Below are 26,365 nucleotides of genomic sequence, written 5' to 3'. Positions count from 1 at the left end.
CTCGCCCCATACGACAGCAGCCGTACCGCATTTCCCCGAAGGAACGCGACGCCATCCAAACGCAGGTGAAGGAGATGCTTACAGACGGCATAATTCAGCCTTCTAAGAGCCCGTGGTCGTCGCCTGTTGTTCTGGTAAAGAAGAAGGATGGGACTTTGCGCTTTTGCGTCGATTACCGTAAGCTGAACGCCATAACGAAAAAGGACGTCTACCCGCTGCCTCGCATCGACGACTCACTCGACAGACTTCGCCGCGCCAAGTATTTTTCATCGATCGACCTAAAGAGCGGATATTGGCAGATTGAGGTTGATGAACGTGACCGCGAAAAAACTGCCTTCATCACACCCGACGGCCTATATGAATTTAAGGTGTTGCCCTTCGGCCTTTGTTCAGCGCCTGCGACGTTTCAGCGCATGATGGACACTGTCCTGGCTGGCCTCAAATGGCAAACCTGTTTAGTTTATCTAGATGACGTGGTGGTGTTTTCAGAAACCTTCGACCAACACCTTGAACGACTGCGGACCGTGCTGGATGCCCTGCGGTTGGCCGACTTGACACTTAAACCCGAGAAGTGCCACTTTGGCTACAAAGAGCTCAAGTTTCTTGGCCATGTTGTGAGCGCCGACGGTGTAAAACCCGACCCCGAGAAAACTGCCGCCGTAGCCGAGTTTCCCCGTCCTACTACAAAGAAAGCGCTCAAGCGCTTCTTGGGTTTGTGCGCCTACTACCGCCGTTTTATCGCAGACTTCTCCAACATCGCTGAACCTTTGACCCGCTTAACGCGTGAAGATACACCGTTCGTCTGGATTGCCGCGCAAGAGGCTGCTTTCACTGAGCTGCGACAACGGCTGCACACTACCCCTGTGCTTGCTCACTTTGATGAGGAGGCTGCTACCGAGATACACACCGACGCTAGCAATATTGGGCTTGGTGCCGTCCTCGTTCAGCATCAAGAAGGCGTGGAACGTGTGATCGCGTATGCGAGTCGCACACTCTCGCGCACCGAAATCAACTATTCCACCTCAGAAAAGGAGTGCCTCGCCGTCATCTGGGCCACGATGAAATTTCGGCCCTATATCTACGGTCGCCCTTTCAAAGTCGTCACAGACCACCATTCCTTGTGCTGGCTGACCAATCTCCGGGACCCATCAGGCCGCCTGGCACGCTGGAGCCTTCGCCTTCAGGAATTTGATTATATAATTGTCTATAAGTCCGGACGTAAACACGAAGATGCCGACACGCTCTCGCGCGCACCCGTTGAGCAAGCTGATGATAGCGCAGAGGACGAGCATCGTTTCCTAGGTGTGGTCAGCAGTTCGGACTTGGTGGCAAGGCAGCGTGCTGACGCTGACCTGCGGTCTGTCATGGATCACCTAGAGGGCCATGCTTCCAACGTACCTCGACCCTTTTCCCGCCACCTGTCCTCTTTTTGTATTCGCAATGGCGTACTCTACAAGAAAAACTCACGTAACGGTGACCGGACCTACCTCCTAGTCGTGCCATCAGACCTCCGCGACGACATCCTTTCAGCGTGTCATGATGAGCCCACATCTGGCCACTTGGGATTTGCACGCACGCTCGCCCGAGTGCGTCAGGCCTATTATTGGCCTAAACTTGCAGCGACCATCCATCGCTACGTCAGAGGTTGCCGTGAGTGCCAGCGTCGTAAGTCGCCACCGCTAAAGCCTGCAGGTTTCCTCCATCCAATTGAACCACCTCGCACACCTTTCGACCAAGTCGGCATTGATCTTCTGGGCCCATTTCCTGTATCAGCATCTGGCAATAAGTGGATTATAGTTGCGACTGATTATTTGACGCGCTATGCGGAAACCAAGGCGGTGCCGCGCAGTACATCCTCGGAAATCGCGCATTTCTTCATACACCACATCGTTTTACGACACGGCGCCCCGTCTTCCGTAATCACCGACAGAGGCACTGCGTTTACTGCACAGCTCTTGCACGAGGTGTTCCAGCTGAGTCACACGACCCACCGCAAGACTACTGCATACCACCCGCAGTCAAACGGGCTCACGGAGCGCCTCAACAAAACCTTAGCGGACATGCTCGCCATGTACGTCGATGTACAGCACAAGACCTGGGACGAGATCCTCCCATACGTGACGTTTGCCTATAACACGGCGCTTCAGGAAACGACTCGCTTTACGCCGTTTCGCCTCGTCTACGGGCGTGATGTACAGACAATGCTCGACGCCATGCTTCCGTGCGCCCCTGACGACCAGGAGCTCACGTCGGACGCTGAGGAGTTTACCGGCACGCAGAGGAAGCCCGGCAACTGGCCCGTATGCACATCCGACGGCAGCAGGCCACGGATGCACAACGCTACAACCAACGACATCGACACGTAGAGTACCACCCCGCCGACAAAGTGTGGGTATGGACCCCAGTACGTCGCCCAGGCCTGTCGGAGAAGCTCCTGAGCCGCTACTTTGGACCGTACACAGTGTTGCGCCGTATCACGGATGTGACGTATGAAGTCCTCCCCGATGGCACTCTACCGAGTTCGCGCCGTCGACCTCAGCCTGAGGTCGTGCACGTACTGCGCATGAAGCCTTACTGTACACAGTAAGGGACGTAGCCTCTTCCGCGTGTTCTTTTTTATTAGTGCCTGCAGCCGTTGAGCGGCATGTGACCGTTTGTTCTCTTGCTTACTTCCTCCCGTTCTCTCAATGTGCGCCCACGTTTTTGCTTTCTTTTTTGGGGAGGGGGAATAATGCCGCCAGGTGTCCCCGGGCGGCGCCGAAAGGACGAAGAAGTGAGGAACTCGCGTGCTCTCGGAGCTGGGACTCTGCTAGAAACTCGGCAACAGTGCTTGGGGGGCTGCGCACGAGGCCGGCGAAAAGCTGTTCTTTCACACCACGCATTAGGTGGCGCAGCTTTTTGGCTTCCGACATGGCTGGGTCAGCCCGCCGGAAGAGACGCGTCATGTCTTCGACGTACATGGTAACCGTTTCATTGGGCATCTGCATGCGGGACTGTAGGGCGCGTTCAGCTTGCTCCCGACGATCAGCGCTGACATACGTGGCGAGCAATTGACGTCGGAACTCATGCCATGACAAAAGAGCGTCCTCACGGTTTTCGTACCACGTCCGATCACCGTCCTCCAAGCTGAAGAAAACGTTCCTCAGTTTGGCGGCGTCATCCCACTGGTTAAATGCGGCGACCCGTTCAAACTGGAGGAGCCAATCTTCCACGTCCTCCAGCTGAGTCCCGTGAAAGGATTTTGGTAGCCGTGGGTTTTGGAGGGTGTAGTACGCGGCGCCTTGCATGACTGGTTGAGGGGTAGGCGCCGAGGTAGTGTCAAATGGCCTGAGCTCAGGAGGCAGCCGGCCAGGTGCCGAGGTAGTCTCCAACAGCCCATGCTCAGGGGGCAGTCCTAGATTCCCGCGACTGACCCGATGCACTGGCGTGTCGATAGGGAGAGGTCTGGGGTCCTCGGTGTTAGGAGGGGTGTGCGACATATTCCAGGGCGATGTACCCAGCACCTCCACCAGAAATGTCACGGATGGGTCCTTAATCACACAGGCTAGGCGCAAGCCGCCAACAGAGAAGCAGAGTCCCAGCTCCGAGAGCACGCGAGTTCCTCACTTCTTCGTCCTTTCGGCGCCGCCCGGGGACACCTGGCGGCAATATATACATTAGATAGGAAAGTGTCTACGGCTGCTTTTATTTCAGAATAGTCCACCTGTAAGCCTTTTCAGTTGACTTTCTGGGCACAAACTAACAAAGACTCAAATATGTTTGAGGTTATGTGCTACAGCGCGCAATAACTTTGCATTACCACTGCATAATATTTTACACTGTGCTGGTGCCGCGCGTTCGGCATTACAGGCTGCAATAATAAAGTTTTGTCTGCAATAACTTCCTAGAGAAAAACTACGCTCAAAAGCTTAGTGCCACAATTCCTTTTCTCTCTTATCGTTTCCTGCCTTTATGTGATTTCTTTCTGGTCCCAGGTTATTCCTGCTTCTTCATTAGGCATTGCTTATCTCTTCCAATATTAGGTTTTATTAACTTCTTTATTCATGTTTATTTTTGTTAATAATGTCTTTAGGCTTTACGAATCCACATTGTGTTTACTCACTATCCGCTCTTCATGTTTTTCCTCAGCGTTAACCTTCCGAGATTGTCCCAGGACTTTTGTAAGTTTATAATGTTTTACATTACATATGGGCTCTCTGGAAAGGATTTGCATAAATTTTATTTTATTTTCTTCAGGTTACTCTCAAAGGGCCTCAGTTAGACGGTATTACATGAAAGGTAAAACACAAATACCTAATGGAGAATGCAAAAGGCAAAGAGAAATGGGAATAAACTCGAAAAATTATAAGTGCAAGAAAATTTATAAAAAAGAAATAAAAATTGATATTTCTGCAAGAAAAAATCAGAAACAAAGAAAGGCATTAAATGATGCACAAGAAGGGCAAAAATAAAAGTACATATAAGGACTGGGATCAAAAACGTGAGCAATAATATACCTCAACAGTGTTAGGGCGCATTACAGGCAGGGCAAGATGGTTGGTGAGAAAAAAAAAGAAACATTAAAAAATCCTGTATGGCAATAAATGAACGAAAAACCTCTTAATATATATAAATCAATTTCGGTTGTAATATCTGGAGGTAAGTAGTTCCAGTCTCTGATAGTGCGGGGAATGAATGATCTCGCAAAATGATAAGTTAGACAGATGACACGTTTAGCTTTATGAATGGTCATGACGCGGAAGAATGGCAGTCACAGCCTTAAAAAGATCCCCATGAAAATGTGGTTGATGATACAACTGATGAAAAAAGAGATAAGCGGGCTATCTGGCGGCGGTTCACTAAGTATTGAAACGGAGTGCGGTTTTTTGTTGTGTCACACTAGAGTGGCCCGAATAATCCGAGCAGATCAAACGCAGAGCACGGCTTTGCAAGGTTTCGATGTTATTGATCAAGCACGCTTGGTCAGGATCCCAAAAAGCTGACGCTAATTAAAGTTTCGGATGTATTAGCGTTGCGTATCGAAGTCTTTTAACGTTAATAGGGGCCTGTTTAAGGGTATGCTTTAGGAAGCTCAGCGAGCGGGTAGCAGAAGCCAGAGTTAGATTAATGTGTTCGTTCTATGACAAATGGGGCTGGAGGTGAACAGCAAGGTACATATACGGGGCAGTAAGTTCAAGGCCAGTGTTATTAAGGGATAACTGGTGAATATGCGAGAGCGGCGGATGAAAAAACATTAGTATTGTTTTAGATATATTGAGGGACATCGATTAGGAAGAACACCAAGACTTTATTGCATCGAGGTCCGATTTTAAGGTTTGGCAGTCGAGTTGGGTAGTTATGTTACGGTAAAATCATGCAGTCATCAGCAAGAAACCTGATACTGGACTTCACACAGCCGGTAAGTCATTAACATAGGTAGAAAATGTAATAGGCCTAATACATTACCATGTCGAACTACGGATTTTACAGTTACTGATAATGAATCAAAATTGTTAGCAAGAATGAACTGAGTTGGACATGCAGGAAATCTTCTACCCATGCAATGACTTTAGGATGAATGTTCAGATGCTTGAGTTTTGTCAGGAGCCTATGTTGACGTAAGAAATCAAAAGCTTTAGAAAAGTTTAAAAAAAAACCTGCGTCAACTTGAGAACCCACATTTAGACGTGAATGTAATTCATATTAAAACCTACTAGTTGCGCTTCACCCGAACAGCCCATACGAAAACTGTGCGGAGAGTTATAAATTTTGTTATGTTTGTCAAGATATGTAATGATTTCAGTACATCGAACATGTTCCCAATGTTTGCAGACAGTGCTTGTTAAGGATTTTGGGCAGTAATTGAGGCGAGGAATTACTTTTGCTGTGCGCCAGTAATGAGGAGGTGAACACGTGGATAATGGCTGATTAAAAATTGCAGCTATCGTAGGACATACGGCATCAGAAATATTCTTTACATTTTTAGTACCTAAAAAAAGTTAATCTGAACTCATGGAAATTTTCAGATTTCTTAGTTTAAAATTCTAGGCTCACTGAAGGCTGTTGTTTGGTCGATTGTAGGTGCTGTCTTAATATTTTCATGAGTGAACAAATCTAAGAACGCATTGTTAATTACTTTGGCGCAGTGAGATTCGAGAACTGGAGTGCTGTCTGCATTAGAAAGGATAATATCCGGGTATTTGTTAGGGTTAACGACGTGCCAGAATTCTCTAGGATTTTTCTTTAACAAGGATGATGAATCGCGAGAAATAACTGAGGGTGAGTACATTTGAGAAACATCTAGTAGGGTTTGTCACTTGATTTGTATTTTTGAAATCCTTCTGGCACATTACTTTTCTTTGCTTCCCGGTACAGACGTTTCTGCTTGTTATTTAAACTGCAATGTTTACGATTGACGTTTCTAACAGTTCGCTTGATGGAGACCTGTTGCCTACGCTCGTCCTGGAGAGCTTCAAGGAGAGGGAAGAAATAAGGCAATCATATTCCTGCTCTCAGGAGCGCTCAGCGTTGAAGGCAAGACGTTAAAGCTAAAAAAAAGCAGTCCTCGGAAAAAAATTTTCCCGAATCTGAGCCCAAGGATCCACAAAACAGATTATATTCTAATGAATACCATTTCCTATTAGCTATGTAAACCTTCCATGAACGAGGAACTATCTTATGACACCTTATTTTTTTTCCTAGGGTCCCGAGAATCTGGATGACTTTCATTTGGACAAATCAGAACTCTTACAACTAGAGTCGAGACATATTGAAAGCAGCAATAAAAGTCCATCTTTGGCTCACTCTTGCCTTCTTGTCTTTGCATAAAATACTTGAGTAAGAGCCTTGTTTGCCGAAGGTGCAGGCCTGCTCACTGGTCGAGGGTCGACACTGTGACTTTGTTGCGGCCATGCTGTTAGCCGCTTTGAAACTTTCGAGGATCATCACTCGCTAGCGTGCAGAGATTGCCTTGAGAAAGCGGTGATTCTTCTTGCAGTTCACTTGCCTCAAGAAGTTCTCATATGCGACAGAATGGGCTTGGACGGAACAGCAAAGGGCTCACTGCCCTTAGGGAGACGTTGCTTATCTGTAGCCTCTCGGGACGTAGAATGAGAAACACTCGAGCACAACATCCAAAATGCGTTCAGTTCCTGTTGGCATTGAAAGGTTTGACGAGAACGGGGCTTGAGCGCGTTTACACAAAAATCTCTTATTTCTAAATAAAGGAAAACTGGGAATCTGGAGCAACTGGCCACTGGCAGAATTGTTGCTTGCGCTCATTATACAAATTCTTCACATCACAATTCCTGACTAAAATTAAAGCGAACAACACGAATTATTGTTTGCCTCCAAATGTTAGGACCTTTTTAAGCAGCACCTGCTTATTTGCATTTGACAGCATGGACCCGCTTGTGGTTCGTGTGCAATAGTGCGCGTAATTGTTATCCTAGCTGCGCGCACACACTTCGAAGGTGTAGAAATATGCTGTCTAAAAAATTGGTGAATAATAGTGCCCTAGACAGGCACAATTTGACAAATAGAGTGAAGCTACAAATGGTGCAAAAAATTTGAACAATGTGCTGTCCAAGGCGAACCTACTAATGTACTGATCATAGATGTTATACACGCAGTGTTTCAGGAATTTAGGAAGTAATTTTAAAAATTCGGCTTTTCAAGATATCAGGGCGGTTTCTTTGCCAGAAACATACCAGCATCGGCGGACATCACAAAACAGGTGGATAAAGGTATCTATTTGGCCACTTAGCTAATTTCTGAAAATTACGTTTTTAGCTATCAGGGTTACACATCCGATTTCAATAAAAGAATTTTAGCTGGTGGTTAGTAATAACCATATCAGTTCTTGGAATTTCGAAAACGCAGTTAATATCGGTGCTTTGGCCTGATTCTGCCTATACTATGCCAGAATACGCATGCTTTCAAAAAGTATGCAGGCTGAGCAACCCTTCCAGTAGCTGTAACAAGCCGAATAGGCAGAATTAATTGGGCCACAGCGACTGGGGTAACCACGTTTTCCAAATTCTAAAACTCATATGGCTGTCACTAACGCCCCGCTACAAGTTTCAACTGGCATCCATCTCTGCAGTAGTCATAGTTAAAATTTTTATTACAAGGATTTAGTTAACTGGTTAACCAGCGCATATTATTCAACCGCAGCCGTGGGAAAAACAGAGGAACAAACTTTTATTTCTCATAGAAAAAAACAGGGGAATGAAGTTTAGACAGTTTGTGCGCCGTCTCGACGGCGCTAGGTGGCTTGAAGTCCATACTTCAATGCCACCTCTAGGGCCCATCCTACTACCAGGAGTCTTACCTCCGGGTCAGGGCTGGGCAACGTAGTCTCCCACTGATTTTGGTATGAGACTGGAAGCTCAGAGGGGGTTGGTCTTCTGGGCACTCGAATGCGATGTAATTGGGGTTTGCTTTAGAAGGACGGCAGAGAGTGCGGACAGTGATGTAATATAAAAGTCCCTAGGACGAGCGAGCAGCCATCTAGGCGCGCACGTCTAATATGCGGCACTGATTTCCTCATTTCACCCGGACTTGAAAGAGCATGTGACTTCAGCTTATCTAGAAGCACGCCATTTGTCTACCGGCTGATAAGAAAATAATGATCGTAATAGATAAGCAAGGTCGCTGGCGCCATTGCCTGGCTAACTACCTGGAGGGATGAATCTTAAAGCACGATCGATACCATGACTACAAAATTACCATGAAAAGGGGACTCACAAACAGCAAAGACGATGCGAGCGCGCTTTTGTAAGTGCTGTTTCTTTCGGAAATTTTATATTCATGGTAAACCAACTAGGCAAACTTCATGCGCCAGTGATCAATGCTTTAAACCGGTAGAGTTGAAGGACGGCTTTAAAAATTAATATTCGAAAATAAAACACCTGATCAACTGTGTACGAAGAGAACAGCTGTTCACAACTGGCAGCGAATCATAGCAAGTGTTAAGAGTATACGTCTACCCTGGGCTTGTATCCCAAACCCGGACCACGAGGGTGAAGTGGCTGGCAGAGTAAAAATGGGGTGGCGCGTTTTTAAGGTACTCTCAGATCACGAATGGCTGTTTAGCAGAATTCCTCAAGAGACATGTATATAGAGCTCTCACATGAGACGAAAGATCTGGTTGAAATCAATCAACCGCACAGGCGGAACTAAACTGGCATAGCTAAGAAAGATAATCAATAAGCGCAAGGTAATCGCATAAGGAAGCATAGCACATAGAGGATTGAGCATGCTCTAAAGAATGCTGGCAACCTAAAATTGGTCAAGAGAATACTAGGCATAGCCAAAATTTAGATGTCTGCGCAAATAGGCATGCAGGGTAATGCCACTGCATTAGCAAAAAGAACAGTATCGCTAAAACAGCCGAAAAATTCTTCGGGAATCTGGTACAGTAGCCAATGTAATCAGGGCGTTGATGAAAGACGCAGTAGTGCACGGCAATTTTACATTCAACAGTAAAGGAAGAGGACCTAAAGAAAGCCCTTAGAGCAATGCAAAAGGAACAATACAAAAGTGCCCATCCTTCAGCGGCGATCGTGAAAGAATGGAGAGCATTAAGTTCTAGTGAAGACGTAGTCGACGAACGGGCTGCCTTCTGTGAGTGGATAGAGCGTGCTATGGAACATCCAGCGCCCTCGCGTTCCCCGAGCAGAGACATTAGCGATGTATGTGCCCGTTGGTGTTGAAGGTGAACATATAGTCCAAGGAGGAGCTCGAGCGATTGCGTGTTCCCATGGCCACTGATACCCGTACGTCAACGCCTGCTAGAGTTGTTTCGCGGGCTTGATGCCCTCGGCTCCTAAGGCATAACAGTACCACTATCAGCACATGTCGAATCTAGCGAAGTTCACTATTCGCAATAGCTGCTATCGCTTCGCTATAAGGGAAGCCTCAGCGCCGGCTCCTCATAGAAAAGGCATATATTTGTATCTTGTCTGGCATACCACAGACATAACCAGACCATGAATCCACCCGCTCAAAGATGGCCTCCGAAAAAAAAGCTAGGCAATCACCCTTAAAGCAATTTTATTGGCTTTCACATACTGGCGTGGTTTCGGGCTACAAAGGTGTCTCCGCACTAAGGATGCGTTCCACACTTCGGCCCTGCTCTCCAAATTACTCGAAGACCTGTTTAGCACGAACGCCAGAAGTTACTAGAGTGGACACCGTTAAAAGCGTGGAACGCTAGGTGATCTTTTTGGTAGCTTGAAACACAAAGCAGTACCGCAGGGTAACACAGAACGTGCAGTTAAGTGACGATGTGGCCACACACTACAGAAGAAAATAGAACCGGCTTTCACTGAAGAAGAAAGTGGAACCGGCTTTCGCTTAGGGGTACTCAACTACAGAAGTATTAACGGAGCTCGACATCATTCGCATTCAAAAGAGAGGGCTTTGTTGGCGAATGCTTGCACCTAAGGAGCCTAATCCTTTTGGATGAGGGGAGCGGACAGACCGCTGCCTACTTCCTGCCCGTACCGATTTTGCCGGTTTGTCTAGTCTGTTTCGCGTAAATGGTTGAAGTGCCAGGATAATGCCCTTCTAAACTGGCTTCAATGTTACCTGCAGGGACGCAAACAACGTGTATTGATTAATGGGTCCGAGTCTGATTATGTTCCTGTATCTTCGGGGGTACCGCAGGGGTCTGTTTTAGGACCTCTGCTGTTTCTAGTTTATATTAATGACATTTCTAAATATATGACCTGTAAAATACGTTTATATGCTGACGATTGTGTTATCTACCATGTTATTAACAGTTCTTCAGATTCTTGTGATTTGCAGTGCAACTTGGACCGCATACAACAATGGTGTTTGAAGTGGCAGATGTTTCTGAACCCTATAAAATGTCAGTTTATTTCTTTCACGCGCAAGCATCACCGTTTCTTGGCTGAATACAAACTAGATTCTACCCGACTTTCCAGAGTTACTAACTAAAAATACCTCGGCGTTTACTTTTCGTCTAATCTCACCTGGAATGAGCACGTCGAGCACGTTTCTGCTAAAGCTTATGGCATGCTAAATTTTCTAAGAAGAAATTTTAAAATGGCACCACTAAAAGTTAAAGAGCTTCTTTATTTCACCTATATTCGGCCAATATTGGAGTATGCTTGTGTTGTTTGGCACCCCCCTACTTTAAATTTAGCAGACATGCTTGAGCGTGTTCAGAACTTTGCCGCTCGGTTTGTCTCAAGTAATTATGATTTTAACAGCAGTGTTACTAACATTAAACTAACGCTGGGATGGGAGCTGTTACGGAAACGCCGTACCAACTCCCGGTTAGAAATGCTGTATAAGATCTTTCACCGAAAAATAAAAATAGATAAAGAAAATTATTTGCTTCCACCGCATTTCAGGTCAAACAGACTTGACCATGGGTGGAAGATTAGAGAAATTAAATGCAAAACTAACACTTATCAAAACGCATTTTTCCCATCTACCATTCATGACTGGAATCGCCTGCCCCATGAAATTGTTGAGTGCCGTTCAGAGTCTATGTTCCGCGCGTTGCTGTCGGATGTATGAGTGCGCAGTTGGCTTTCTTTTTTTTTCGTCATGTCTTTTTGTTGTTTCATATTTCATTCATTTTGTACTTGCTGTGTCATGCCTTGTTGTATTGCTTTTTTTTTCTTCCTCTTTTTTTTATGGCCTATTCTTCTGTTATGTATCCTCATCCCCCCTGCAATAATGCCTTCGGGCGCTGCAGGTATTTCCAATAAATAAATAAATAAATGAGAGCTTTATTTTTTTTTTGTTGCGTATTGAATAATGACTTCTTTGACTGAAGCGGAAGTTTAGTAGAGATGCTGAGAGAGGACAGTTGGGTCAACGAAGAAACACGGGGTAATTAATCCATACAACCTAAATCAAGAAAAGGAAGTGGACATGGATGGGCTATGTTGTACGATAGCTCACGGTAGAAGGCATGCGGGCGAATACGATGAGGAAGGGGGAGAATGGCAAAGCGGCTGTAGCTTTTCCAAGGGAGTCAACTGGAGATGTGTGGCAAAGTCGTTAATCCTGCTGTAGGAGCAGTTAGGCTGAAGGTGACGATGACAGTGGCATCGTGGACACTACTTCGCGGCGCAGGAACTGCCTGTAGCAAACTACTTTTTCTTCAACCACTTCTTTTAAGTGATGCTAACTCGTACGTGCCCACTTCTTCCTGACGCAGGTGGCGGACGATAGCGGCCTCCGAGGCAGCGGCGTGGGCATCGGCAATGTCGGCATGGGTGGCGGCGCCGTGGCAGGCGGGGGCCTGGACAACATGTTCTGGAACTACCTGATGGCCAAACAGCTGGCCCGCCAAATGCAGCGAGAACAAGTGGAGATGCAGCCGGCCGTGCCCGACTTCCAGAGGAAAAGGAGCGGCTGGAAGCAGTGTTCTTTCAACGCGGTCTCATGCTTCGGCAGGCGCAAGTGAGCAGCACGCCGCCTGAAGACCGAGGATGATCGACAAACACACTAAGTTCCTGGAATCATCTCAGAGCCCCCCACCAGATTCACGGCGGCGACGCTGGTAGAAGCCAGCTACCATGAGGCCACGAGTCTCGTCATTCAAGGAGCCAAAGCATGCACTTGGAAATGACAAGAGCGACGACTTGAAGCTCATGATCTCCGTTTACTCCTAGTCACGCGTTTTGTTTTGAATAGAGGGTCACTACTTATCGAACATTGTGTACATGAAAAACAACGCCAACAATGGGCTATCTGTCTCCCGGGACTTGTTCATGTCAGCACTTGAACATGCATTGCCAAGTAGTGCAAGGAGACCTACAGCTGTGAACCCGACTTGGTGAATACACGAAGGGTTCATGGAAGGTCTGTCGGAATGAGGTGCGCGCAACACAATCCCAGAAACATTGATCTAACTTTGAGAATACCTTGAATATCGGTCAAAGATGGCAAGAAAAGAACAAATTTCAGATTAGTGGCAACAAATTCCTTAAATGATAGCTGACAGGGACCGTATTGTCATCAGGTTAACTTTTTTTTTAACCAGAGTGATAAGTGGATACTTAACTACAAATGACAAGAAAAGCAACAGAATGGGCTCTGCATTTGCAACCACTATTGGTTACTGCAGTGAGAGCCAGAGAATCAGTCTGAACTACTGAATCTGTGACTCCTTAACACTGTTTAGCATTTCTGGGCTGAAACTACTGCACCAGTGAGGAAAAATACAAATATAAACTAGTGCTCTGGACGATGTATATGGGATGATAACCTTGACATTCATGAGTAATGCATGGCTCACTGACGCAGGTTGGCTTGAAGAGAAAATGGTGATAATCCTTGGAAAGTGGAAGTTAATAATAGATCGGCTTTAAAGGCGACATTTTTTCCCGTGGCCAATCCCGGCGGCAAATGACCAGTAAAACTTTCAACGGAGCATTATCATTGTGGTGAGGAACGCCTTACTTTAGGCAGCAAATAAACTTTGGGAATTAAAGCGGTACAGACTTTAGTCTATACAAGAAAACTGAAAGCGGCGTTGCCTGCATGGCACACTTAATTCACACGGCCTCTCTGTAACTCGCAAAGGGCACAAAATTGTTATCTCACAGCTGACGGCACACCTCACGAATATTGTTTTTCAGTGGTTTCCAGGGAGATGTAAATACTTGTACTTAGTTCTTACTGTGGCGGGCTCTGAGTGGTTCCTATTGAGAAGAGCAACGAGGTCATTAATTCATCCAACGCGCCGCGCAGCTTTGGGACGCTGCTCACCGACGTCACCCTTCGAGGTATGACGGCTCCTTGCGAATAAAGACATAAAAAAGATTTTACATGTCAGGGTGCCGCAGTTTAAACCAGTCGTCAGCGCACTTTGGCACACGTTACATGTTGCAGTAATCTCCCACTTTAAGACGCCTCATTAGTCGAACGCGACTAATGGACCCTCCTTGTTCACTACTGCGGTCGGAAGTTGGAGTTCCGGTCATTATTGTCGTCCAATAAAGGTCACAATAAATTCCATAGACAACTTTTATTGGTTATAAAATTTTTCCGAGTACGACCACAAATTCTTTTAATCATTAATAAAAATTTGCCACAATTACAAATCTAAGCGCCCCTTTTGTGGAACCAAGCAGCTTAATATATAGCAGAAAGCAGCTGATATAGTCGAGGGTTTGACGGCATACCGTCTGGCCAGAAATCACGGTGATGAGGATTGCTGGTCACTGGCCAAAGTCAATAAAGATGGAAAGACGTTTCGGGAGCGCTACGGCTCCCTTGTTCACTATGAAGCCTTGAACAAGGGAGCCGTAGCGCTCCCGAAACGTCTTTCCATCTTTATTGACTTTGGCCAGTGACCAGCAATCTTCATCACAAAGCAGCTGATACTCGCGGCAATCAGGTTGCACAGACAGGCCTTGCAGGTAAGACCTATCGCGTTTGTTACGCCCCGTGAAAAATCATTTTGAAAGCTCAGAGGCAATTGCGAATATTACAATCCTCAACTCCGTTTTGAGAGAGTGCATTTATTAAAAGCATCGTTGTTCACAATCTGCATTGACACTCGTGTAAGCTTACTACTCTTTCCGAGGTCTGTGATGAAGCGGCAATTTAATCTGTCTTCAAAGCTGGAAATCACGCCATCTGGCAGCTTTATATAAATGAATGATTTGCCAAACTACTGATGTTAATAGCGATATGAATTGTTAATCTTGCCAGCATAGAATGAAAATATAATCCGTCATGGTAAGGGAAATTAAACATCCTGAACCCATGGATGCTTCCATTAAGTTGCAAGTAGTTGGACCTGTAAATTAGAAACACGCATTCATTTGAAACTGGCCTTCTGTGGTACAATAAAAGGATCCTTTATGGCAAACCTTTTCTTGTTGTGTTTTCTCTTCCCCAGAAAAGCTTCTGGGAACTGGTGCGCAGTGATGATAGCAAAGTTATTTTGTATGCGTAGCCAACCAAATCCGTGAGCCTTGAAAGATAACCGTATTCACTAGGAGCTAAACCCTGTAGCGCATAAGTCGTCATACAGTCAGACTCAAGTTTTTTAGCCAGAGTTGAATTATGCTTTTCGTACAAACATTAACCGCACAAATAGATATGAGCTTGCGCACTGAACAAATATCAGTGCTCAGTTTACAGGACTCCTGAGGAGCAGGCAAAGCGGACAGTACACCTGAAAAACGTTCGCCTGATTCGTAAAGCACTGGTGCCAGTAAACCCTGAACGCCATCGATATTGATATAGGCAAAATCAGACCTCGCCGGGTGGACTATTTTAGCTGTGCGAAGAAAAGACCCGTGGAAGGTCGACTGAGGAGTTTCTTCTCAGGGATGGGAAGCTTTGTAGTACACACTCACGCATGCCTGAAAAAGCCGCGCTAGCGGCGCAACAAGCGAAGTTTGCAACAGAAGACGAATAACTCGAACCCACACCGAACTCAGCAAGAAAGGACCAAGTGCACATGACCTTAAGCGCCCTGTGAATGAAAGGTGAGTCAGGTCAACTGAAATAGAACAAAATATAAGGGCTGGACTCATGTCGCAAAGACACGGCGCTGGCTCCTTGCTGGTACACAAAAGGTGCAACGTGATGACATCGGGCACGAAACAATTCAATGAGTGGGTCATTTCTCCTCTGCTCCTTAATGTGAATACGCAGATGTCTCGCCTTGGATCGGGTAGCACGACATGTCCCTCCCGTAAATCCCACCGCCGCCACAGTGTTCTTTCACTTTTTTTGTCATACACCTTGGTGTGTTTTCGTATGCCTTTATATTTACTATTTGTTCAATCCACCGTTATATGAACCGTGAAAGGTGCAGTAACACAGCTGTCGGCGTGAAATTGTAAAACCTACAGTTTCTGAGTTATATGCGCCCAAAATTGCTTCCTCACTCCTTTCGCAATATTGGCTGTCTGTGGCAAAAATCACGTTTTTTATTTTGTATTAAGGTTTTGCTCCCGCTTTTAGACAATGCACGCAGAACTACCATGCTCAATGTGCACATTTTTTATTCGTCAGTTGAGAAAAACACCAAGAATACCGAATCACGTATTCGAACTCTGGTATATTGCTTAAAAAAAAACACTTGCTAGAGAATCTAATCGGGTCGACTTCACCGTAAAAATAAATCCAGAATATTTTGGACTGCACCGACGAACTTCGGCTTTTATGGTTTGAAAGGTTCAGACTGCCAACTCCGTGCATTTTCCAGGTTTTATGCTTAGCCGTGCAAGCACAACTGATGCAACGGCTACGATCCTCGTGCTGCGAGTGAAACAATAGTTTTTCGACGTTCTGTGTTTCTCGCCCCATTACAATACATTGCTGCGTTTCGACGGGTTAGCAGTCCACCCAGTACCTTCCGTCTTCATCTGGCGCAATCGCGTCATATTCTACGAGAGTGGCTCGTAGCGAGCATAGTCCCACTGCAGCTACGATGTGTGTAGGACAGAGCGCACACATATGTCAAAAATAGTATCCAACTAGCAAGGCCTCAGCACAGAAGCCGAGCACTTTCTTTTTTTAAAAGAAAGCGTTATTGCATCGTAACTTCAATGCCCTTCGCATAAACACAATTGACGAAGGTCTACGATAAGAAACGACGGAGCGTAGCGCACTTCTCGTTGTATCTTTCGCAAATTGTTTGTTTATTTCCTGAATACTAAGCGCATGTCACTTGCGAACACTAGCGTACGGGAGGAAAGGAGGACAGTACAGATAGGAGCACTTATGCCATTGCTTTTTGCCGCCTGGGGCTAAACTTCATATAATTTTTTCTCGTCACTACAGTATTACCGCAACGTACTGCAGTCAATCACAACATATAACTAGACAATACCTCTGCGCCCGCACTTCCATTTGAAAGTCGACATGCGCGTAATCGGATATCCCGTGTGAAAAGCTGTGTACAGATATCTTCGGACATCTTTCCGTGGCATGCAAAACGGGTGTACAGAATTCACGTAGCAAAGGATGTGAAGGGGATAATATGGTATACCTGCGTGAAGAAGAAAGCTTGCGCAAGCTGTATAAATATGTTCCTGACCTTATATATATGGTATGCTTGACTATATTACGCCAAAGGGAGGTAACACCGAATTCAGTATGACCGCATCTCGCCGATGGTAGCATACTGCAGTGCTTTCAGAGAACCTCGCCTGAGTACTGCCCGGACGTAGGATGACACAGCACCGGACCTGGATAATTCAACTAGCATCTAAATGAACAGCTTTTCCGGACGGATCCCACAGGCACCCTACTTCACAGGATAAGTTTCGCAACAAAGCCTACTTGTTATATTTCACACTGGGCGCAACACTGAAATAATTACTATGGGCAGTAAAATAGTGTCCTACCATTTTAATGCAAGCAAAGGAAGAGTGGACCAAATCGGAAAAATCTCCCGGCTTATTCAGTAAGATAATCTGCCGACAGTATCCTAAAGCGCAGAAGGGAAACCTGGCCTTCATTTACGACGCAGTTTCTTGAGGCTATCGGGCCTACCGACAACCGGCCGAATCTCAGACGCACAGGGATTCCAAGCGTCAACCTTAAGGGGACAATTGAAGAACACATGCTTGCGGAGAGCGAATTTGTCTTCTAGGCGCACCCCAAGTGTGGTGGCCGGTGCATCGCGGCGCGGTTACCCTTCAGTGCGTACCACTTGCAGAGCTGGACCATCTTCGTGGGAATTTTACAGCCTCGTGGGGATGCCATATGTGTTTGTGCGTACGGTTTCAGGCATTTTGCTTCTTTCTTTCGTTAGCCTACGTGCGGCCCTTAGCTCCTTTCAAAGCATTCGTTTACCTTTTGTTGTTACCTCTGAAGCAATGGCACATACTCACGGTGGGGGATTGGCCAGGGTTTAGTGCAGATCTAAGCGTAAGAAAAATTCATCCAGGCCTATCTGACGCGGCTCATAAAAATTGCCGAATCTGGGAAAATGATTAACGAGTTTTAAGAGATTTTGTGGGAGGGGAATGGAATGAAAATCGATAAAACAAAGAGTTGAGGGTTAAAATAAAAAATAAAAGCAATAATTATAAATAAATAAATTTTGAGAGAAAACTAAAACCTCCCTTTTTTAATAGCATACCTGTGAAGGAGCTCACATGCCAGCATAAAGGCATTCCCTTGGACGGCTGCACCCAAAGGGCGGAGGACAGCAAGACAAAACGGGAGCCCTAATTGAGTGAGAGCAATTCGCAAATACTTAATTCTCTGCCGTGGAAACCGCCGGCAGCAGAGGAGAAAATGGTCTCAGGATTCGACGACCCCGCATGACGCACATAGATTCGGCGGCGTGAACCCAGAACAGCATAAATAAAGATTAACACGACAAATTCTGCAGCGCAACAGCGTCATGGAAACCTCATATTGCCTTGAAACATACGAACGAACGTCCCATGGGAATTTTAAGTGTTCATAGTCCGCTGTAGCAAAGATGGGCTCATGGCCCAGGTTCGGGTGTAGTTAGAAACGTTCATGTCGGGACGTAGTCAGCAGGGTAAGGTGTGGAACGACGTAAGCAACAGGCCTATTGATAGTTGACTTCCCTGAGAAATCGGCCATCGAATCAGAAGTAATGCTACAGTGTTCTCGAATGCACTGAAAACGGACTCCTTGCACATAAAAGGGCGCAAACTAAATTAGGGAACAGTACATCAGTTGAAATTTAGCGCTTGTGTCTCTTGCTTCGTCTTCGTCTTTCTTCGAGCTGTTCAAAATGAGTAACCATCAACAACTCACCTAGTTGTTCGTTATCCGTAGTTTTTCTTTCATGCACATAGAGACGTCAGATCGCCCAGAGTCACTGACATCACGCCGAAGTTGCAACTGCTCGCCGCTTCCAGAGCGGCTTAATTCGCAAGTCGAAGCTTCATCATCTCATCGAAAGAGACAAAAGGGCAGTTTCATCTCGCTTGCTTTGCCCGCCGACGTGGAAAAAGGTCAAATGAAAGCGAGGCGGCCAGCGCCACGCCGTTCCTCGACGGGGATCACGAAACCGGCAAATTGAGCAATGGCCGTGCATATGGCAACTGGAGACGAAGTCACGAGCTCAGGACATGCTTCATAAACTTTTCGCGAGCGCTGCTAGACGGCAAGGGGTGTACCAAATGCCACGGGGTCTTCTGTTCTGTTTCACTCTGCCTTGATATACCGCCGTCAGCACACTTACCACGAACGCTCGACTGCGCGTCCTGCACTCATATTACAGCCCCTGAGCGCTGGACGCCGAGTCCGAAATCGTGCTGCACAGTGTGTTTGCCGCGGTTGGAGACAGCTGGTGCCCTGCTTCCACCCTAATATTGTCTCTGACCCGGCGGCCGAAGCCCAGCGGCGCTAATGTCCGTAGAAAACAAGCGCTTGAGCGTTCGTGTTAAGCGTGCTGGCGGCGGTACGTGGCGTTTCCGCTGCGCCAAAGGCCAATGAAATATGAAAACGCATTCAACTCTGTCGTATCCTCGTTACCTAAACGGAGTAGGCTCGTACTACAGATTGGAATGCATAAAAAATGAATGAATGAATGAATGAATGAATGAATGAATGAATGAATTTTACGAAAAGAAAAGGGCCAGCAGCCGTTAGGTTTGAGAAAAAAGACTATGATCCTCGCCAGTCTTTTATCTCATTCGCTTTCATATCAATACCAGTGTCGCAAGCAGCTTCAACCGCACGTCTTACGTGGCTCCTAACAGAGAGCCTTAGCCACAGAGCCAGCCGGGCGGTTTATGGAACTGACGCCCAACTGCCTGCGCCTAAGGGGCGCATAAGGAGCAACGCTTTTTCGAAGAGCAGCAAAGATATACAGAAGGGGTAAGTGGTAAACACAGCCTGGAGGAGCATGAGGAGAAAAGAGTAAAACACAATAAAACTACGACGCGGTCAATGCGGGGCAATCAGGGTTGTTAACGAACACCGGAGTGGCCGGGATTAGCCCCGTATTGCCGGCTCAGCTTCAAGCGATGCGCGAAAGCCCCCAATTAGGCAGCCGACCGCGGCGAGTGCGGGCGAGTGGCTGACATGCCTAAGCCACTTCGAGGTACGATGTCCCCACGCAGCTGCGAGCAAAATAAAAAAAATGTGGGCGAGAATCGCTTCCTTTCGCTGGCTGGTTCATTTCATTGTTCCGAGGTTTGACCGCAGCAGGAAGAATGGCGGTTTCGCATGGCAAACCACCCGCTTTACGGATAAACGGTATATCGAGATTTTTTGGGGGCACCATGCTGTAGAACTGTAACTTTCTGGTGAGTGCGGCGTATCCGTTTGGCACTAAATTGTTTGGCTGCCTTTGCGTTTTAGCGATTGGTCTTGCGATGAATTCTAAACCGCGATCTGGAGTACTTTTCCCAATCTGTGAAGGAGCCAAATATCTACGAAGCCCAGGGACTATAGCGTCGTGCTCGAATCACAAATCAAGATCTGAGTCCAAATCGCCCCAATGAAATTCAATCTTTGGTTTCGCAAAGAAGGAAAACTTGCTCCGAATCACCTTTTGAAGCGCGTTATTATACAGCTTGTCAACTATTTCGGCGAGTTGATAATTTGTGTATTAAGGCCTCGGATGCGAAATAACCTGTCATGGGACGCAATGATGAGCCTCTGATTGGAGTGGTTCGTGTGAGAAACACGAATAGTGCGGAGGCAAGATTCAAGAATTCTTTTCTATGGCCTTTTCCTATACGCTGTTCATCTTCCGGTGTCTAGTTCGCGTTGATTCGGTCCTCTCTCACTCGTCACTTAGATATGCCCGTGGCTTTCAAGCGTCTGTGGCAAGCCACTCAGCCATTGGGTGGTTGGCGATCAGACGTCATCATTGACGGCATATATCAGCCAATGGCAGCCGGTATTCAGGTCCGGTCTCCTGCTGTTGACAGAGCGCTGCGATGCACATTGCCATTGCCTGCATATTGCATCGAATTTCAGCCAACGGTGCATTCAATTTCCGCCAACCACCAAATTGCAGGGTCGCTTGCTACAGACGCTTGATAGCCGCGGGTACATCAGGGTGACCACTGACACAGGACTGAATGGACGAGAAATGAGCAACGGAAAATGGAGGGCTTATAGAATACAGTCCCAGCTTAGTTTTTTGTTTAGTAATTGGCATAATTCATAAGGCGTCTAAACTGACAACGGGGAAAAGATTGAGAACGATAATTTGGATCTGAAGCCAAAAAAAAGCATATACTTGATCACCAACTTCTCGTACTGCAAGGCTGAGCTTCATTTCCTACAGATCGTACTTGTCGTCGGCGATGATGTGTCAAAGTATAAAAGGCAACAAAACAAGCCATACAGCCTACTTCCAACGGTAGCCGTTGAGATTTTAACTTGCGCTTGACTCAAAAAGCAACTATACGTTATTCACTTCGAGATAAAAAAAAATCGCTTGGAAAGGAGAAGGAGCCAACAGCAGCTTGCGACTTTACTTTAGTCTCGAAGTTTTTAAGAGCGGAAGATGGTTTTGTGCTTTTTTTCTGGGGGCACGTCTGTTCCTAAGTTTCATTGTTATGTTTCTTGATGAGCTTTTGACGAAAATCACGCGTGACAGAAAAGGAACGCGACTTACATGCCCATGCTCCACGATTGGGAAGTTAGAACGTAGCCTTGACAACAGGATACTTATTGCGTAGAGGCCCAACTTCTAACTGGGAGGGGTGTCATGTAAGTTGTGATAAACAACGCGAACAAGGGTGGGACACATTTGCAAACAAAGGTCACCGAGATCGCACAAGGTGCTCAGTGAGTAATCTTTACAAAAATAATCGAGAGGGGGAGGGGAGACTTCATGTTAGCCTGCACGACAAAGCGACGGCAAAAACCCGAAGTGTGCTCTAAAAGCGCTAATGTGCCGCAGGAGCCTCATGACGAGCAATGGCCGAGCAGTTGTAGTTAAGGGCCGGCAGTTTCTAAACTACACTCTTGTCACCTGAAACATCACTCTCTAGAAAACACAATTAACCTCCGACAAGCACTGCGAATATGATGGTGATGTTGAAAAATATTTTATCGAATAAAGAGGTTTGCACCCTCAGAAATGGAAGGGGCCCTTGGTCCGGGTCTTCTACAGCCTTACCTGTTTGCTACGCCCGGTGCTAAGCGTATTGTATTATTTGGGAATAACATCTTATGAGGTTTTGGCTTTTAAAAAAGCAAGTGCGATTTGTTTCATTATCTAAACAAGCTTTTATTAAGCAATTTTACCTCAAATGACCCGTCATGGAGCATTGCATAAAGGTTGTTGTTTAACGACAGTTGAGGCACTTATTTCTCGTACGCAGCAGTCTTCATACGATAATTTATAACCGCATCGCTATGCCTCATCTAAAAGTGCTTTTTATTTCTTACCTCAACGTGACTCATTAACATTTTTTTTCCTGTTGCCAACAAGCTTATGCGTTAACTAACGCGATCTTATAGCTATTAAGTCTTGCGAAAGACGTCCCTGGGAAGCGGGCAGGGAGAATATATCATTTCGCTCTTTATTAAAATATCGGCTGGAAACGGGTCATCAAAAAACACTAGGTCACTTATTGCAACGAGCGCTTTTTGTCACGGTTTATTGCTACCAGCTACAGAAGCCGATCTTGTGGATGCAAAACTGTGCTCATATTCGTATAATCAACCAAAGTACTCACGTTGTGGATGGTACTGCAGTAGTCAGGCAAATTGCGGAGGCCCGCTATACTGGAAAGCGATGAGCTGAATGAAAGCATTTTGCTGTAAGCGTTCGTCCAGAAGTTGCGCAGTGAATAGCGGAGTGGCTTCAAAGAAAATGTTTAATTAGGCTTTAACGGGAAAAGCCATCCACAGTAAACCCTTGAGCAAGACCCACATGACGGAAGTCCAGTGCTGAGAGAAAAGGAAGAGTGAGTTTTCATGGCAGATAAGCACGCAAAAACACATACTTGAAGATGCAAAGATGATCTACTTGGAATACACGAGTGCGCTAGCTTCTCGGAGAGATTGAGCTGATTCACCGCTTAAGTAATATTCTCGAGCGGGCCATCTAAAAGGGCACTTTGTTTCTAAGTGCGCTAGCGTTCAGGTTTCTTTTTTTTTGCATACGCTCTGCGGGGCAACCGAATGCAAATAAGTTTCGGGGTGGCACTTTCATTCTTCTTTTTCTCGGTGGGCGCAAAGAAAGAAACAAAGATGTGGGCACGGTAAAAGAGAATGGTTTGATATCCGACCTAGGGTACGCATGCCGCCACGGGCTTTGCGTCATTTTAGCCTGATTTTTCTCTAAGGGAAAACTTCAGCGTGGGCTGTGGTGCCATGAACCCAATGTGAAAGCGTCTGTCGACAAGTACAAGAAGGGTCGACAAAGCAGATAATCTTTGGAAAGAGAAATTTTAAGAAGAATGAAGTAATCAGTGCGCGTTTACCTAACCTTATTGGTCAAATGTTTAGGGGAATCCCCGAAAGTGGAGTAAATTTGTTATAAGGGAGCAATTACTCATTGACATCCACCCGAGCGTAGCCATACGGCTACAAAGGACAGCTATACAGCTTTCTCAGAAACTTCGTAGTTAAAGGAACATTTGTCCTGGTCCGGGGTTCAAACCCGGGACCACCGCTTCACCGGAGCAGTCGCTCTACCAATTGTGCTAACCGGGACGGCAAACCTATGGCAGGGCGAGAGCGAATTGATCAACAACTCGAAGTGGGAACTGTCAATGTCAATGAGTAATTCCGCGCTTATTACAAATCTGCTCCACCTTGGGGGATTCAATAAACATTTGACCAACACAGTTCCCACTTCGAGTTGTTGATCAATTCGCTCTCGCCCTACCATAAGCTTGCCGTCCCGGTTAGCTCAATTGGTAGAGCCACTTCTCCGGTGAAGCGGTGGTCCCGAGTTCGAACCCCGGGCCAGGACGAATTTTTCTTTAACTACGAGATTTCTGAGAAAGCTGCATAGCTTTCCTTTCTAGCCGTATGGCTGCGCTCGGGTGGATGTCGAGTAATTACGCCCTTATTACCTAACCTTATGATTTACACTATTGCGAGACTCAGAGCATGCACTGATTAAAGCACAACTTTTTGAAGTGGTTTTGGGAAGTGGCGTGCTACTATCCCCCAAGTACTCATCGAGATTATTAGGCAGCAATCGTTATTTTCACTAAACAAAATATTGGAAGCTTTTCCGATTAGCGCTAGGGTTACATGAGGAAGCCTTTCGTTTTCTTCCTAGAATGACATCGCGCAGAATTAAAAGTACATTGCTACGTTTCACACCCTGAAAAGAGGTTATCAAAAGACTATGTCGAACTTCAGCGAAAGTTCAAGGGTGCGTCATCAATTATTCAATAATTAATAATGTGTCAAGCGACTCCTAAACATTTATGTGAAGAGAAACTTTTTTTCTGGATGAAGGATCAAGCGTTTTTGAAAATCCCCAAGTGTGGTTAATAAAAGCCAGAAAAGTGTTTTAAATATTTATGCGAATAATTTAACGCCGTCGGGAAGGAATCGCACAACAAAAACTTCATAATACCTCAGCAGGTAAGATTTAGAGCCACAGATAATTCCAAAGATGACTCAAACTATGGACGATTAAGCTGCAGGGACATCACCATACTTTCTTCACGCAGGATGGCATCAAATCGTACTTGACCGAAATTTTGAAGACTAGTCTAGGAAATTATTTGCTTTCTCAAAGTATATGGCTGTTTTAAAGAAAGTCTCAATACCATGCATTCAATCGAAGCTAATATTACTTTCACTACTGCTGCCACGCGATTTCCACATTTTTATAAGCAAGGAATTCGACATCGAGGAACATGCAATCAAGCATAACATAATACCACACCATCTATGTCTCTGTCGACAATCGATGGCGCGGAACCTGGTGCGCTCCCAATATTACACAATCATTGATGCTACTCGTGTATAGAATGTAGAATCACGCATGAGACATGCGCTATCTAAACAGACACTGAGAGTTAAAAAAAACATCTTTCGATTAACCAGTCAAACTTCGCCTCAGCACTTTCAGTTTATTTTGATAGTAACAGTACTCGTAAGTTTCCTTCAAGGCCGAAACAGTCATTTCTGAAGACCTTCCATCCATAGCCTTCAACCACTAAAGCTTCTTCCTTTGGAACATACTGCGGGAAGAAAGCGGTGAAGTAGTTTCAATCATAAGAAACGAAAGGTCCCTTATTTCAGTCTCAGTGTGCGCCGTTCAAAGTTCATTGCCATTCGACCGTCATACCATGTGACCTTCTGCGTCGCCCTCATGCCGTTGTTCGCTGATACAGATCTTCAGCGTGGGTGGGACAGACGAGGACAAGGGATCTGCGATCGAATGATGTCGACTCATGGAAGCCGATGCTTGAGGTCATGAAAATCCTTAGCCTCGGTTTGGTGCATATGCAAGGTCATTGTATGTTGCGCCACAGAGCCGAGTGATATAGCTGTTTCGAAATTCTAAAACGCTGTGCGGCGTTTAGTAAAGGGAGATATAAATCTCGAATTTTAATTAAGGACTCAGTTGTAAGATATAAACAGTTTGATCTGAGAACTTAGGCAACCAGTTTAATAGTTTGCATGAATCGCATTATTCTTGACACCAGTCGCCACTTAAAGCACAATGCTCCAAACTCAATTTTGACACTCTGAAAACTATCACTGAAAGCCTTCACTGGCGCAGCCTGCATGAAATGCTGGGCGCGTCAGCGGGACAGTACACATAGCGTAAAGTAAAACCAATTTTGGGGCTAGATGGTGCGTACTGAATAAAGGAAAAGTTCCACAGCGCTAAAAAATACACGCACACAGAAGACAAGGAAAAGTCGGGCGCTAACTCCAAATAGTTTTATTTCCTGGAAAAAGGAAAGAATGAGAGTTTCTGCGCGTGAGTCAAAATTGGCAGTGTAACCACCCTCAAACACCTTCACGCAGCCGACAAACATCTGACCCAAACTCTAGATCACCTCTACCTAATCATACTTAGCAGACTACTTTCGCCACTAAAAAGGAACACCGAGGAGTCTGTGATGCAAGCCGAACCCGGGCTTTTGATAAAAGAAGCTTCGAGTAATTCACGCAAGAGAGTGTCCTTGCCCCTGCCTAAACTTCTTGTTTTCTCAGTTTTGGCTGACAGTTCAGTTTGAATTCCCAAGATCGGCAGCGGCCTGGCTGATTTAAATTCAGATTGTTTTTTATAGACCGCTTGTGCTCTCCTGCCCAATCATTCACACATCGGCCGGTTTGCTGACGTAAACCTCCGTACAGGTTAAGGAGATTTCATAAATGACCCCGGTGGCACACTCCACGTACGGCTTAACATGCTTCTTACAGCAGCCATTGTTTTTTCTTCCATCGCCAGTCACTCCACCGCATATATTAGCCAATCTCTTGGGGGCCGAAA

General features: G+C 45.9%; 1 protein-coding gene across 2 annotated transcripts in view; it reads left to right on the top strand.

The window, feature by feature from the left end:
* The window catches only part of LOC149362791 (uncharacterized), a 131,347-nt gene extending 118,633 nt beyond the window's left edge, over positions 1-12,714 (top strand). For both annotated transcript variants that reach the window (XM_089573215.1, XM_089573216.1), the window contains exon 3: positions 12,182-12,714. In XM_089573215.1, the coding sequence (XP_089429341.1) occupies positions 12,182-12,430 (249 nt within the window). In that variant the 3' untranslated portion in view covers positions 12,431-12,714. The remainder of the gene's footprint in view (positions 1-12,181) is intronic.
* Positions 12,715-26,365: the final 13,651 nt, after the last annotated feature.

Source organism: Amblyomma mixtum, chromosome 2, assembly GCF_055824585.1.
Source record: "Amblyomma mixtum isolate Tamu chromosome 2, ASM5582458v1, whole genome shotgun sequence".
In the NCBI taxonomy this organism is placed as follows: domain Eukaryota; kingdom Metazoa; phylum Arthropoda; class Arachnida; order Ixodida; family Ixodidae; genus Amblyomma; species Amblyomma mixtum.
Note: the sequence above shows the minus strand (reverse complement) of the source record. Positions and strands in the feature narration are given on the sequence as shown.